Source organism: Platalea leucorodia (assembly GCF_965183815.1).
Source record: "Platalea leucorodia genome assembly, chromosome: 3".
Lineage (NCBI taxonomy): Eukaryota > Metazoa > Chordata > Aves > Pelecaniformes > Threskiornithidae > Platalea > Platalea leucorodia.
Window position 1 is genome coordinate 47,830,436 of NC_138825.1, and position 13,593 is coordinate 47,844,028.

Here is a 13,593-nt window from a genome sequence, read left to right on the forward strand (position 1 = left end):
GAGCCCGCGGGCTGCCCGCCGGCGGGGAGCGGGCCGGTGAAGGGGCCGGTGGTGACCCGACCGCCGCCCCCAACGGCCGCGGGCGCCCCCCGCCGCCCGTGCGGGCCTTGACGTCCTCCAGAGCAGACGAGACGAGGACGCCGCTGCCCTCCTAGAGCGGTGGACCGCCACTTCCGGCTCCGGTGCCGCCATTTTGCCGTGAGACAGCACCGAGTTCGGCTGCCGGGATGTTGTCCACCGCTGGTTACGCGGACTCCAGGCCCGAGATGGGCTACGAGCTCGGCGCGCCCATGCAGCACCGCTTCTCGCCCTACACCTTCAACGGAGGGTGAGAAGTCGCAGGCAGGGAGTGGGGCGGGCTGAGGCAACCTCTTCCCGGGGAAGGGGGCCCTGAGGCTAGTGGCGGTAGGGCTGGGTTTTCCTCGTCTTACTCTTGCCTCCTCCCGACACTCTGTGAGGGTTTGTCTCCCCTTGCGAGCGACTCTTTGTAGAGAAAGGGGGGCGGCACGGGGGAGAGCAGGGGTCGGCTTTGCCCTGGGCTCGGCCTTGCCTTGGGCTGAGCATCCCGCAGGTCCCTGCAGCTCTTCGGGGTGTTCTTGCATGTCCATGTGGCTTTTGGCACACTCCGGCTCCCAGAACTTTTACGAATCAAAATAAGCACCTTCCGTTCCCCGCAGGGCTGTTTCTTTATGGTGACTCAGGAAACCCGTGTAATGGTCATATTACCAGCTTTTAAACTTGTAACTGGGTTGAAAGCTACCTTGTCATAACTGTTAAAGGTAGGTGATGTTTTACAGACACTTGCTCTGAGTTGGTGACAGGATCTGGCCAGGACCGTGTTATTTAGATTTATTTTTTTTTATAATGCCTAGTTGCCTTTTAAAGGAAATCTGTTTGTTACTTCATGGTAGCACACATATGGCAATCACGAAACTAGCTATCTGGAAGTAAATAACATAGGATAACATCAGATTAAAAAAGTGATGATGGTTTAAGTATAATGATACTGATGCTTAGTACTTGGCTGGAGTGTTTTTGCTTGGAGAGCCAAACTGTTTTGGAGGGGTGAGTCTTTCATTTGCAGGCATCTGAAATTGCTAGTCCATTGAGTCTGGTTCTTGCAGTGTGTAGAAACTCTGTTTAACTGAGTTTCCATACAGTTTTTAGTCAAAGTAGAGAATCGTGTACATATATTTTCTTCAGTGTGTCTAGTATCTTCTTCTTCCAGTCTTGAGTCACACGTAGGGATGTGCATAGTGGGAAACATAGCAAGGAATATAAAATGCTTGACAAAGCATGAGTCTGGATATAGAACTACTATCTAGTCTGTTCCTCTGTTCACTAAGAAAATACTTGTGCTAAAAGTCACGATTGTATAAATATTCTTCTTTAAGGACTGTGTTGGCGATTGCTGGAGAAGACTTCTGTATCGTTGCCTCTGACACACGACTGAGTGAAGGTTATGCAATTCACTGCCGGGACAGTCCAAAATGCTACAAACTGTAAGTCCAGATCTTGTAAGAATTGATACAGATGAAAGATCTTTTATATTGATGAACATGGAATGATCAACTGCCTGGAATGATCTATCACTTTCTTTAGGCAGAATTCTCAGTAAAAAAAAAAAGGATAGGAACGAAATTGATTTTGGAGTCATGGTGACTCTTGCTGTAATGCAAGATGTCATGTGATGTTGTAAATATAGCCAGATTTCTTGTTGCATGCTCTTGAAGTTAGCTAATAACAGAACATTTTTAGCATGATACAGGGCTTAATGTAAGCTAGGTGTTTTTTTGGCTGGATAATCAGAGGAACTTTTGTCTTAACTGTAGCAAAACTTAATCCTGTGGTAACTCATTCTGCTTTGTCAGGACACCTGGTGTTGGTACGCAAGTGTGCCCACTGCTGCCAGTTGTACTGTGTCTCTCTAGTCAGCCATCTGGCATTTCGAAGAGGTGTTTGTTTTAGGAGAGGTAAACTTGTCAGTAGTTCCATTATTGAACTTTTATGCTTATTGTATGCTTATCTTGACTCACCATCCCCTTGGTTTAAAAATACATATTGTTTACATTCTTTTGACTGTAACAGGTGCTTACCTACTGGCTGCCATCAGCTATGTAAACAGTTTTTTTGTTTATGTTTTGTTTTTTTTTTTTTAATTGATGACACAAGATCATATGAACTTATGTTTCTCCTGGCTGACTCCTTACTATATCTTTGACTCTCTGATACTGTCCAAATGGAAATTACTGTGGTACAGTCTGCATACTGCACATGATGGCTTTGTGTAATCCTAGTGACAGGCTGAGAGAAGATTTCGATTTAAATTGTTTTCTGAATGACTGCTTTGTGTTAGTCTATAAGCGTGTGTGAACGGTTGTAGACTCTCACTAATTTACTAGCATTTAAATTTCAAACGTGCATTCCTGCAGTTAGTGTTCATGAAATGTTTTGAAACTGAGTAAAGAGCTAACCTTCTACGGTGCATCTGCAGCCAGGTGACTTCCGTTGTGCTCACGCAGAAAACCACTTGCCGCATAAACGCTACATAGCCATCACGCAGTCTCAACGCAGCCCTCTGCCCAGGTGGAGTAAAATGGGGCTGAGTGACACAATGCAACAGACTCTCCATCTCAAAACAGATCCACTGGCAAGACTGAATGGTAATAGCTAGAGTTAGGGGTGCATGAAGAAATTAAGAATTTATTTTTGTCAGTTTTGCTGTGGGAGTCAGTGGATTGAAGAAAGACATCTGCGTGGTTCTGCACTTAATGCGTCCTGTCCAGGATGTAGGCTGCAGTTACCTTTTGTACACAAAATATTTGTTACTACATGTTAGACAGCTGTTTCTGATAATGTTAGAGAAACTGAAAAAACATGTAGTGTTTTCATAATCTACTGTGTAAGGAAGTGTTATAGTTCATACTAAATCTAAAATTACAACAAAACTTTACATTTTACAGAACAGAACAAACGGTCATTGGATGCAGTGGTTTCCATGGTGACTGCCTTACCCTTACTAAAATCATTGAAGCCAGATTAAAGGTAGCAACTATCTTACTGTATTTAGAAACTTATATTCTTAGTATCACATTTGAGACCAATAACATGATATGTTTTAAATATAATTTTTGCTGGTTTTCTTCAAGTGTTTGTATCATAACTATGGCTGTATTGGTAGTGAAAGATCAGGAAGGGGAAATTGACACTGTGTTCTTACTAGGTGTAACATCACAAATTTAAAGAATGGAAGAGCTGGGGAGGATAATGTTAATGAAGCAACATCTATTCTTTGCAAAACTTTGGAGAATTGTTAATTTTTGGCTTGTAAGAAGGCTTTACTTTTAGACCAGTGTCTTTTCAGTAATCATGCTAGTTAATAATCTTGCTTAGCGTCAGATGCTTCTGTAGTGAGGTTACAGAAAATATAATTCTGATGGAGCGTAAAATTTAGTGTTTGACTTTCTTCTTGGACATGCGGTACCATTTGCAGATGTACAAGCATTCCAATAACAAGACCATGACTACTGGGGCTATTGCAGCAATGCTGTCTACAATTCTGTATTCTCGACGTTTCTTTCCGTACTACGTTTACAACATAATTGGTGGACTTGATGAAGAAGGTAAGACTTTAAACAAAAAAGAAGAAAAGAGGGGCTAAATTTCTGTAGGTGAATAGCTATCCTTTTACATCTCGGGTGTACTGATGGAATAACAAAGTTTGTGTTTCTATTCCTAACACCTACTTTTAGGCATTACAGTACTTAACACGGGTCAAATGCATATTGCGCATCTGACTTGTTTCCTGGTTTCCGCTGCTAACTTGATCTTCCGTTTCTGAAGGTCTGAAAGTCTAAAAACTGTGTTATAATTATTTGATTACAGGTGAAGTCCACTAACGTTGCTTACCTCTCATACTTTACTCTAGACTGGAACACTTTATAACAGCTTTGCTGGAATTCTTAATTGTGTCTTTAAGGGAGATGTTAGGAGTGAACTTGCATGTAAAATAACTCTGGCCTGTCAGTGTGGCAGAGGTTATTAAATACGAAGGTTTACTCCAGAGACAGGTTTCCACAAAGAGATTTTAAAATGTTAACTAATCTCTAATGAAAATCATGACTTCTACATGGAAGCTGTAGTTTAACGTATAGCCCTTCCAGGACTTAGTGGGCTCTTGTGCAATGATTTGGTTGGGTTGCTAAAATACTGTGTTCTGTGGCTTTGAGCAGGAGCTCAGAGGTGGTCTCGTTTGGATAATTGCAACCATTCCCCATAGTTTGTTGTTACCATTAAGTTATACTGCTTTCCCAGTCTTGCTAAGACATGTCTGCGATATCTGAAGTCTGGAAAGGGATTAGTCTGCCCTGCATAATGGTAAATCTCAGATTATCAGGGTGCTGTCGCAATTTATGAGAACAAGAGTGCAGGTTTGCATGCATGGGCTTAATTTGGGTGCAGCAAGATTGATTCGTTCTGATTTAGTGTTACTTTCTGGATCTCTGCTACCTTTCTCGGGGCTGCTTAGCTACCTGTGCTGTGCTGCCAAGTGCATGGCCAGTTTATTAAATTAACTGCAGCCTGTCTGAACAGAAAGGATGAGCTTGGCCAGGTGCTGCATTTTGGCTGGTTTGTCCTCATCCGATGCTGATGCTTCAGAGGTACAGTGTGTCTGCATCTCTGATGCTGGCACAAGCTAATAAGCTTTGCACAACCTGGCCTGACTCCAGAGGGAAATGTGTAAGCGACCAGAGCATCATCCCTGGTGCCGGGAAGGCGATGCAGAGGCATCCAAGCACTCTCTCTGGAGTAGTTCAAGAACTGTATTGTTCAAGAATGGTAGCTAAACTGCCTCTGTGCTGCCGTTAGAACCAGCAGAGCTCTTTGTGCAGCACTGCACTCCAGCACGTTCTCCTGCTTTGATTATTCTGCATCAGCACTTCTTCTGTGGTAAGTACCGTAGAAAAGTCTGTTAGAGCATGGTTATAGCTTAAATATTGAAAATAACCTTGCATATAGTACCAGGTCACAACCATAGTGAGCCTGCTGTACAGAGCATTGTCTGAACATGCTGCAGTATTATTTGGTAAAGGTTTGCTGGGTTCTCTGGTACTCCACAGACTGCTTACGGAGAGAGCTAGTTTTTGATGTAAATGTTTGTCTGTACTGAGAATCTTTCTGGATTGTGATTACATACGTCTTTTTTTTTTTTTTTCTTCAGGGAAGGGAGCAGTATATAGCTTTGATCCAGTGGGCTCATACCAGAGAGATTCTTTCAAAGCAGGTGGATCAGCAAGTGCCATGCTGCAGCCCTTACTTGATAACCAGGTAAAATAGTTCTCTTTTTTTTTTTTTTTGTTTGTTTGTTTGTTTGTTGTTCTCTTTTTTTAATGATTCCAGTAAACATTTGTGACATTCAAATTAATGTAGCTTGACTTTTGCAGAATATTACTTTTGAGAGAAGTTTTAAATGTATTATTGTTAATCCATACGTTTATAAATTGTGTGGCTCTACCTTCTCAGGAGAAATCAAAGTTTTGCTTTAGAATCTGTTCAGGTTGTTAATATGCTACAAACAGTGGAATGCCTCTTTAAAGTACAGGTAAATGTTTTAATTGGGGAATTATGTTTCCCATAGAAGCTGTTGGGGTTTCTTTTTCTCTCTCCCCCCCCAGCTGATAACATAAATATGCCTGTTACTTAGCGTGAAATAATACTAAATTGAGAAGATAGAATTAGTAGGTGTATATAATACATTTTATCGCTTAACATACTTGTTTGAAAGTGTTAAGTTTTGTACAACTTGAACACTATTTTCTAAGAATGTTCTTACACAAAACTGCTGGAAACTTATTCAATTAAATCTGTCTAAAAATTCTTGAAGAATATTTTCGTATTTAATTGAAGCTGTTAATTGTTGAATGAGAGAAATACCAAAGCATGTTTTACTCATTTTATTCTCTGATACTGGCATTGGTATTGTTTAGTCAGTTGAGCCTGATGTCAACACAACTCTTGTGCTTAAAAAAGCTATAAGCACTCTTAGTTCTTAGCTGAGAAAAGAATAGAATCTTTCCTTCCCTGCCTCAAATAACTCCAGGTTCTCAGCTTTGACTTAGTTTTGAACTCTTAACTGAAGAAAATAAAATACCTTCTGCAGAAACAAAGTTGTCATAAGTTGCTTTTTATCACTTATGAGTTTGAGGCATAGTAAGTGACTCTTCCCTCCTTTTCCAGTTCTGGTGCTTAAGCAGACACTTAAGCTTATCAGCTAAAATACACTATTTAATAGGACTGGTTATGCTCCCATATAGACCGTTATTTTTGAATTCTAGGTACATTTAGGAATATTTGCTTTTAAGAAATGTTCCTAGCTACAAAATGGCTAGAGAAAAGCTTGTGTGCAGTTCTGGTACTGCTAACCCAGTGAGAGGTTTCTGAAGAATTAAATCACTTTGGATCTGAATGTTCATTGCGATCTCGTATGTGCTGAATGGGTGGGAGGAGCTATGCCGGCTGTCCGCTGGGTCTGCTTCTAGGTACTTCTCTGAGAGGATCAGCATTGGCAAAGTTCTGATCATGTAGCTGCCAACTGTGTGGAGGAGTATTTCTGCAAGCTTTGGGTTTCTAAAACAGACCAACTTTTTATTCTTTTTAAGTTGTCTAAATCTGCTCTTTCTAGTGCAGAGACTGAAACAGCTTTCGTGCTAGATGGATCATACTTCCTTTAAAATGCTTTTCCGTCTTTTCTTAGATTGGCTTCAAGAACATGCAAAACGTGGAACATGTACCTCTGACCCTGGAGAAGGCTTTGCAGCTGGTTAAAGATGTCTTTATTTCTGCTGCTGAGAGAGATGTGTACACTGGGGATGCACTTAAGATTTGCATTGTCACAAAAGATGGAATTAAAGAGGAAAGCGTCCAGTTACGAAAAGACTAATTCAGTTCACTGATAAACACGTAATCTATGATGTATAATGTACCTGTATTATGAAGACATTTGTCTTATTAAATTTTTTCAAGAAGTTCGACTATTGTAATGCTGAATAATTTCTACCTTTGTTAGAAGTGATAGTGTGGTTTAGAAACCAGAGCAGTTCATGCTAAGGAAGCGGCTGAGAGTTGTAAGTCAGTTTTGTTCATCTCACCTTAATCTATTGATCACTCTAATTCCAGTGTCAGCTTAGTCCCCTTCTCGCAATCCCTTATGCTACAATATGGAGGAGTTTAAACTTATTAAAATTTAGGCTCACGGACTTTTCTGATAATGCTTTCAGTTCAGCTTTGGTTTAGTGGGAAAAGCGTTTGTTGTGTTCGTGCTACTTTCTCTGCACTTCATAGCTTGCTTTTCCTATTTTCTCTCTCTCTCTCTGACATGGTCTTGTGGCGTTTGACCTCTCTGTACTTATTTACAGAGACTGGAAAGCCACCTAAACCCATTTCTCTGTGCAGGAGGGGAGAATGTTTAATGGAATCTTCCAGAGTTTAGTCTTGGACTCTGCATCTGGGCTCATCTCTATGTGTTTCTGTTTGGTTAATGCCCAAAATCTGAAGCATCATCCCTTTCTGGCTGCTGATGGAAAATAACTTAGTATGGAGATTCCTGAATGCCTGTTAGCGTCTGGGGGCTTTGTTAGCCCTACTACTGCTTTTGATTCTTGGGAAACTGCATCAAGCACAGACTGTTTGCCTGACGTGCTGCGTAGCGCTCCTGGAAATTGGTTTTGAGTACCGGGACCTTTAGAAAAGCAGAGCTGCATCATCAAGGGCAAAATAATCTTCTCCTGCCCAGGAACGCTTTCACAGTCTGTAGCTATTTAGAAAAGGATATATGAAATATCGTGTTGCTCGAGGTGGCATACTTGTTTTTTAAGAACTATTTTGTTGATGCGTTTGACCATAGAGTAACCTTGTCTCCTGTTTGGAGGTGGCCGACTGCCTTGTGTGCAGCATTTCAGGTGCTGGGGATTTTTCTTGGCTCTGGCTCGTCTTCACCAGCGATGGCAGTCGCAGGCTTTCCAGACAGCTTAAATAGTGGGTAGCATTCTGAGCCTCGATAGTCAAACAGCGAGTGCGTTTAAACTGACTCTGGCTGTGTTGAGGAAATCCAGTGAGTGGGAACTGGGAACAGTTGCCGTTTCCCAAAGCGTTCCTGGAAACACTTGGCCGCTGGGTGCCACTGTTGGGCAGAGGAAGGAGGGAAGAGCTCGTCCCTGGGTGGTGGGGCAATCGGGAAGGAGCACAGCATCCCCGTCTGAGTAACGCTGGGGCTGAAGTCACTTGGTCGCACAAGTCAGGACTTCCAGATGGGTTCAGGTAACTTAATGGGACGTTTAACGTTATTTGCAAAAGTCATCTTAAGTGGGCAAGGTTAGTCGTGTGAGCGACTGTAGCTGTATGCTGTTCTGTACTGAGCAAACCGCACAGGGTGCGACAATCCTAAGAACAGAAAGCTTGTGTATATTTAACATACAAATCAGCAATACCAAATTAAATACGTGCTCTGTTACTTCTACAAAATTCAATTAAAGCACTTTAAGCTCGGCTATCTTCGATACCAGATTTCTGTTGAACTGCTCAAGCGTTTCACCATAGATTGTTACGGCTTTATGCAGAGTTGGTGAAGTCTAGTGAAACCGAATAGTATTTAAGTGCAAAGAAAAGCGGCTGAGGGTAACACGTTGACATGCCTGCCTTTGGGACAAGTCTGTGTGCAGTACGCAAGATACAAACAGTGAAGGGAAGGGCAACAAACAAGGGGAACTATCTAATTTGTACCTGAATTAATTTAATGTTCTTACAGGATGTCACACGTGTAGGAGAGTTGCACTGATTAAATTAAAAAAAAAAGATAAATAAATTTGGATGCTTTTATATTTAAGGGTAAATTTTACATCCAAAATAAATGCATGTCCAACAGATTTTGGGAATGACTTTTTTTTGTTTGAGGCATCTAGGCCTGTCTCTGTAAGTTGTTTCAGGAGAAATACGAGGTGACTGGAGTGTTCAGGTCTCATTTGCAATCTTGAAGAGAAACAACAGCCGGTACGGAGGATGCACGTTTTCCTGCCCCGGTGTGTTGGTGCTCTCCTGTTGGAGCACTTGTGCAGATGGGGTGGCCGTTTTGTATCCTTTTCAGGTTTCCATTTCCCCGCCGAGTACATCTGGCTGGAGAACCAGCCGCGGGTGGAAGCTTTTTCACAGGCCCATTGGGCTGACAATACCAAATTTCTTTTACAGAAGGTAGCACTGCGTTCACTCCCTCCGTGGGTGGGTTTGGAAGCGGTGACGTGGGAAGGTTTGTCTCCCGGTTTGTCTTTAGCTGCCTGGTTGTGCCTTTCCCTGATGTCACCACCGCTCGTGCTCGGAGTCGGGAGTTGCAGGCGTGACAGAAGATGTGCGAGTACAAAACTCTTCACAGGCCGCTCAGCTGGAAGTTACTTGCTTGCTCATTAGTATTAAAACACATCCAAAAATTATAGATGTCAGATGTGTCTTACAGATAAAAGGTACCAAGAGGTTTTTTGTTTTTTAAATCCACCAAGTTACTTAGCTTTGTTTGCAAAGATTGTCATCACCTAGGGCTGGAAGGTAGGAATGCCCTGGCCGCCTGCAACTCTCCTTACGTCCGTGCCTGTACTTCCTACGTATAAATCGGGTCAGCAGTCATCTCGCACCATGTCTACAATGTAAACTAATAGTTTAAGAAGCACTTTGAGCGCTCTCTGGTTACAGAGCTTTCCAGGCCGGTAGGCTCTAGAGGTACAGCTAGGCAAAACAAATGCAACGGTACCGCTTAGGGTTGCTAGAAGCAGAGGTCTGGGGATTGCCAGCTCTACTTGGCCAGGGATTAGATGTCTTCAAAACAATTTTATGTAAGAGAAAGGAGGAAGAGGGAAAATGTTTATCTTGCAATACTTTTTCTTAATATGAAAGACGTTAACTGTGTGTTTCAAGAGGGCTGTACTGCAGGATTTGACTAATTTTGAAGCGCGCGCTTCTAACCACCTCCTTCAAGAACTTGCAAGTGACGGGGGATGTAAGAAGAACAGTGCCCAGTAGCAGCAACGGCGAGCTGGCCTTCGTCTGCAGCAATACTGAGGGCCACCTTAAGATGGCAATAGTTAGCTGCTAGCGCAGGCTTCAACGCAATTACACACGGTGTGGGTAAAAATAGTCATACAGAGTTTACTAGTTTCCCACTATAATGTGCTTTGTGGTGCTGTTTATTGAGGAGATGACGGGAGGCTTTATTTTGATCTCAGCCAAATGGCAGCATACTGTTGCTTATATAAGGGACCGTGCAGGGGCAGAATCGGCCTTAAAAACTGGGTTTGTAATAAAGTAGACCTTCCTTTATTTTTGGACGTGTTTTCAGCAATATTGTTTATGTGTCAAATCCATTTTGTGTACAGGGGGCTTGTTACGATGCAAAGTGAAAGTGCTTGACAGGACATATATATTACATATATGCTTCTAAAAGTTTATGTTCACTATGGTTTTGTCTGTGTGAGTGCAACAGAGTGCGACCAGCCTTATATTCTTTCAACTCTAATTGTATGGACCATTTTATGTGCACTTCCTTTTCTAAGCAATTTCAACAAAGTATTCATAATTACAAAAACACGGCTTAGCAGAAAAACAAACAAAAAATCCTCAGTATCTTTCCTGTTAGGCTGTTCCTGGCCCTTTTCCTAACAGTTGCTGGCAAAGTTCAACTTCACTGTTCATTTCAGAGGCTCAAGCGGGGGTAGAGATGGACTTCACTGTAGCCTACAATAATTAATGTGTGTCTTGTGCCAAAGAATATTAAAGGGCTACTGGCAAGACAGAAGTCACGGTACCAAAAATTCAACCAGTCCTCTGCACTTTAGATCAAAGAACCATAGAAGGAAAGTTAAAAACCAGGATTCCCATTTTTGCTGAGGAACAAGATGTGGAAGATTGCAAGTTGCACTGCAGCGTTATAGATACCTCATGGTTGAGTAAAGTGCTTTTGGCTTACCTGAGACCTGACTTCTCTGAAATTTAGGTATTTCTGTTGCTTGGCTTTCTCCAGCCACGCAAGTTTGGTGCTCTCCTTGCTGGTTCTACAAGAAGCACTGACGCGCTGATTTACCTAGGTGCCCACCCAGGTATGGGTACGTGACATCTGCGGTGCCTGGCCCACTGAGGTGGTTTAGCTGAGCAGGATTACAGCCCCACTGGACCAATGCTCCGTTTAACCTGGCTTTGTGAGAACCGGCCGTAATCAGCTTGGCAGTGGGGTCTGGTGGATGATCAAGCTGTTTATTGGTCTCTCAGCGCTATGCTCTCATACTGGAGACCTTGGGTGGCTCAGCTGAGTGCCTCGCCTCGTCTTCTCCGCAACCACCCTGGGCTGCTGATGGAGCCATACCCAGCTGGGGGTACCTGGGAGGTGAGAGATGCTGTAGCGTGCCTCAGGAGTCTGTCCCCTACCAGGAGCCCATCCTCAAACATACCAGCAGAAAACGTATTTCCCTTTGTAGCTTGCTTATGCAGCCTTTGCAAAGAACTTCATGCACTGAGATAGCAGAAAGTTAAGAGGCCTGGACGGGGGGGGAGGAGAAAAAAAAGAGAAGGGAGAGGCTTTTTCTCAGGTTTTATATAAGCAACTGTTCTGGAGAAAGCCACATTCCAGTGTCACTGCCTTATGCTTGATCTGAACTTTTCCTGACATGTACCCTTGCATGCAGAACGGTTAACACAATCTCCATTAAGTCCCATGGCAAACAAACGTTTTGGTGCGGCTGGTATTTGTTTGCTAGTTGCAGACAAGTCGATCTCATTAGAATTGCATTTACAACTTTTGCCAAGCATTTTGAAACTGGTTGACACGTGCAACAGCTGCCTGAGCCGGAATGGCATTCCATTCCCCGCCTCCATCTTATTAGCACAGGGGATGGCTTGATTAATGACAATTAGATGGGATTTTTAAAAATGAAAGATAATTTGTCTTTGGAAGAGCCATGCAGTGTGTTTGCATTCTCTGATTGAAAATAAGCCACAAAGTCTGGGGTTTTATGGCTTTTCACAAAAGCCAAGAGAAGCGCTCACCCAGAGCTAACCCACAAAATTTGAAGTAAAAACATTTTAAAGGGTGATGCAAAGTGTTTTCAGCTGGTACTTAGTGAGGCTTTTACATTAAACTGCTCTTTAAAAAACACAACCAAACAAGAAGATTTTAGTGGTGACACTTAGATTTTTCTCATCCAACTCCAGCATGGGGGTCACCGTGCGAGGTAGGCAAAGGAAAACTTTGCTGTCCGCGCCCTACTGCACGTTAGGTGATGCTGAACAGAATTCACACAAGCTCACGTGGAGACCAGTGTGATCCGTGGCTCGGCCTGGGCTACACACTTGTTAGACTGATGCATAACAAAGTTTATCAACGCTCCTTAACCCTCTAAAGATGTCACCTGGGCAGCCAGTGTCTCCTGGCCAGCCGTCCTGTTTCAGCCAGAGCATGCACTTGGTCGCAGCTGAAAACATTTCTGCAGGAACACGATTCCCCCTCGTTTCTCCAGGCCTTCAGGCTGTTGAGCTTACAGCCTCCAACAGGCAGGCTCTTACACCTAAACCATCAAATATATTTGGTTTGGCTCTACAGCCTTTAAAGGCAGGGGCTGTGGTGCCCTCCACCTCTTTAAGATGCTTCTCTATCAAAGGGATGCTCTGCATCAAACTCAGTGAAGCACCAGACAGCCAAGATGATGTTCTCCGAGCATCTGGGGAGTCACAGTGGCCAAAGCAGCATCTATATGTAGGCATTCACATGCCTAATTTAACCCATAAAACTCTTGCACAAACATTTAAGAGTGGTTTCTGGCAGTTTAACCCCACGTTCAGTTTAAGCCTGGTGTTAGCAGGAAAGCTGCCCTCATTTTCACTCTGTGCCCAGACCTAGAGCTCTGAGCTCCAATTCATGCTCCCAGTTAAATTCAACTATGGTGCTAGAAGAAATAATCATTGCAGTTAAAATAAAAAAAGGACAGTGAATCAGGCTCCTAAAATAAGTGAGGTCCTTTTGCCTATTTGGCTCAGATTTAAAAAAGGGGGAAGAAAAAAAAAAAAAAAGACTTCTCATAAGAGAATGCAGTTGCAGTGGTGTAACTAATATTTTGACGTGCACAGGTAGAGGGCTTTTTCATAAACTGTTTCTATTCAAAGCCAAAATGCATTTTGGAGCTACTCCAAGAATTTAGTTTCTATTACAGACTACACAAACCTGCCCTTTTCTTGCACCATTTCCTCCTCACACTCTCGCTAACAAAAAGAAACATCAAGGCCAGGCTATCCAGCAGAGACGAGTGGGTGGTCCTTGAGTGTCCAGTCTGAGATCCCAGAAGTAGTCTTGTCTCTGAACTGGAGACTAAAAGCCACCTATTTGTTGATTTTAACTGAATCGTGCCAGTTAGTCTCATTGCAGAGAAGGTAAAGTCAGAGGTGGTCTGACAGATTCAAGCTTCATCTTAGAAGATGTGGGATGAGTTCACAGAGACGCAGGTTCCCGTCGACCTCTGCATCCACATCCCAACCCACGCGCAGGCTCTTGGTCAGCCAGCGTGGCTC

The 13,593-nt window shown here is 43.0% G+C and overlaps 1 protein-coding gene across 2 annotated transcripts; it reads left to right on the forward strand.

Moving 5' to 3' along the window:
• The first annotated feature begins 132 nt into the window (after positions 1-132).
• PSMB1 (proteasome 20S subunit beta 1) lies at positions 133-8,921 on the forward strand. Of its 2 annotated transcripts, XM_082307613.1 has the most exons (7): positions 133-328; positions 1,395-1,502; positions 2,964-3,045; positions 3,494-3,623; positions 4,870-4,950; positions 5,222-5,328; positions 6,755-8,921. In XM_082307613.1, the coding sequence occupies exons 1-7, from the start codon at positions 228-230 to the stop codon at positions 6,938-6,940; spliced, it is 795 nt and encodes a 264-aa protein (XP_082163739.1). In that variant the 5' UTR covers positions 133-227; the 3' UTR covers positions 6,941-8,921. The 2 variants fall into 2 exon arrangements, with proteins under 2 accessions (XP_082163739.1, XP_082163740.1); XM_082307614.1 differs by lacking the exon at positions 4,870-4,950.
• The last annotated feature ends 4,672 nt before the right edge of the window (positions 8,922-13,593 follow it).

What these genes read in the sequence shown, in the direction of transcription:
- PSMB1 (XM_082307613.1), top strand. Translation starts at nt 228, where the DNA reads ATGTTGTCCACCGCTGGTTACGCGGACTCCAGGCCCGAGATGGGCTAC. An exon ending in CCCTACACCTTCAACGGAGG is followed by an intron (nt 329 to 1,394) that starts GTGAGAAGTCGC and finishes TTCTTCTTTAAG; the next exon opens with GACTGTGTTGGCGATTGCTG. An exon ending in TCATTGAAGCCAGATTAAAG is followed by an intron (nt 3,046 to 3,493) that starts GTAGCAACTATC and finishes TACCATTTGCAG; the next exon opens with ATGTACAAGCATTCCAATAA.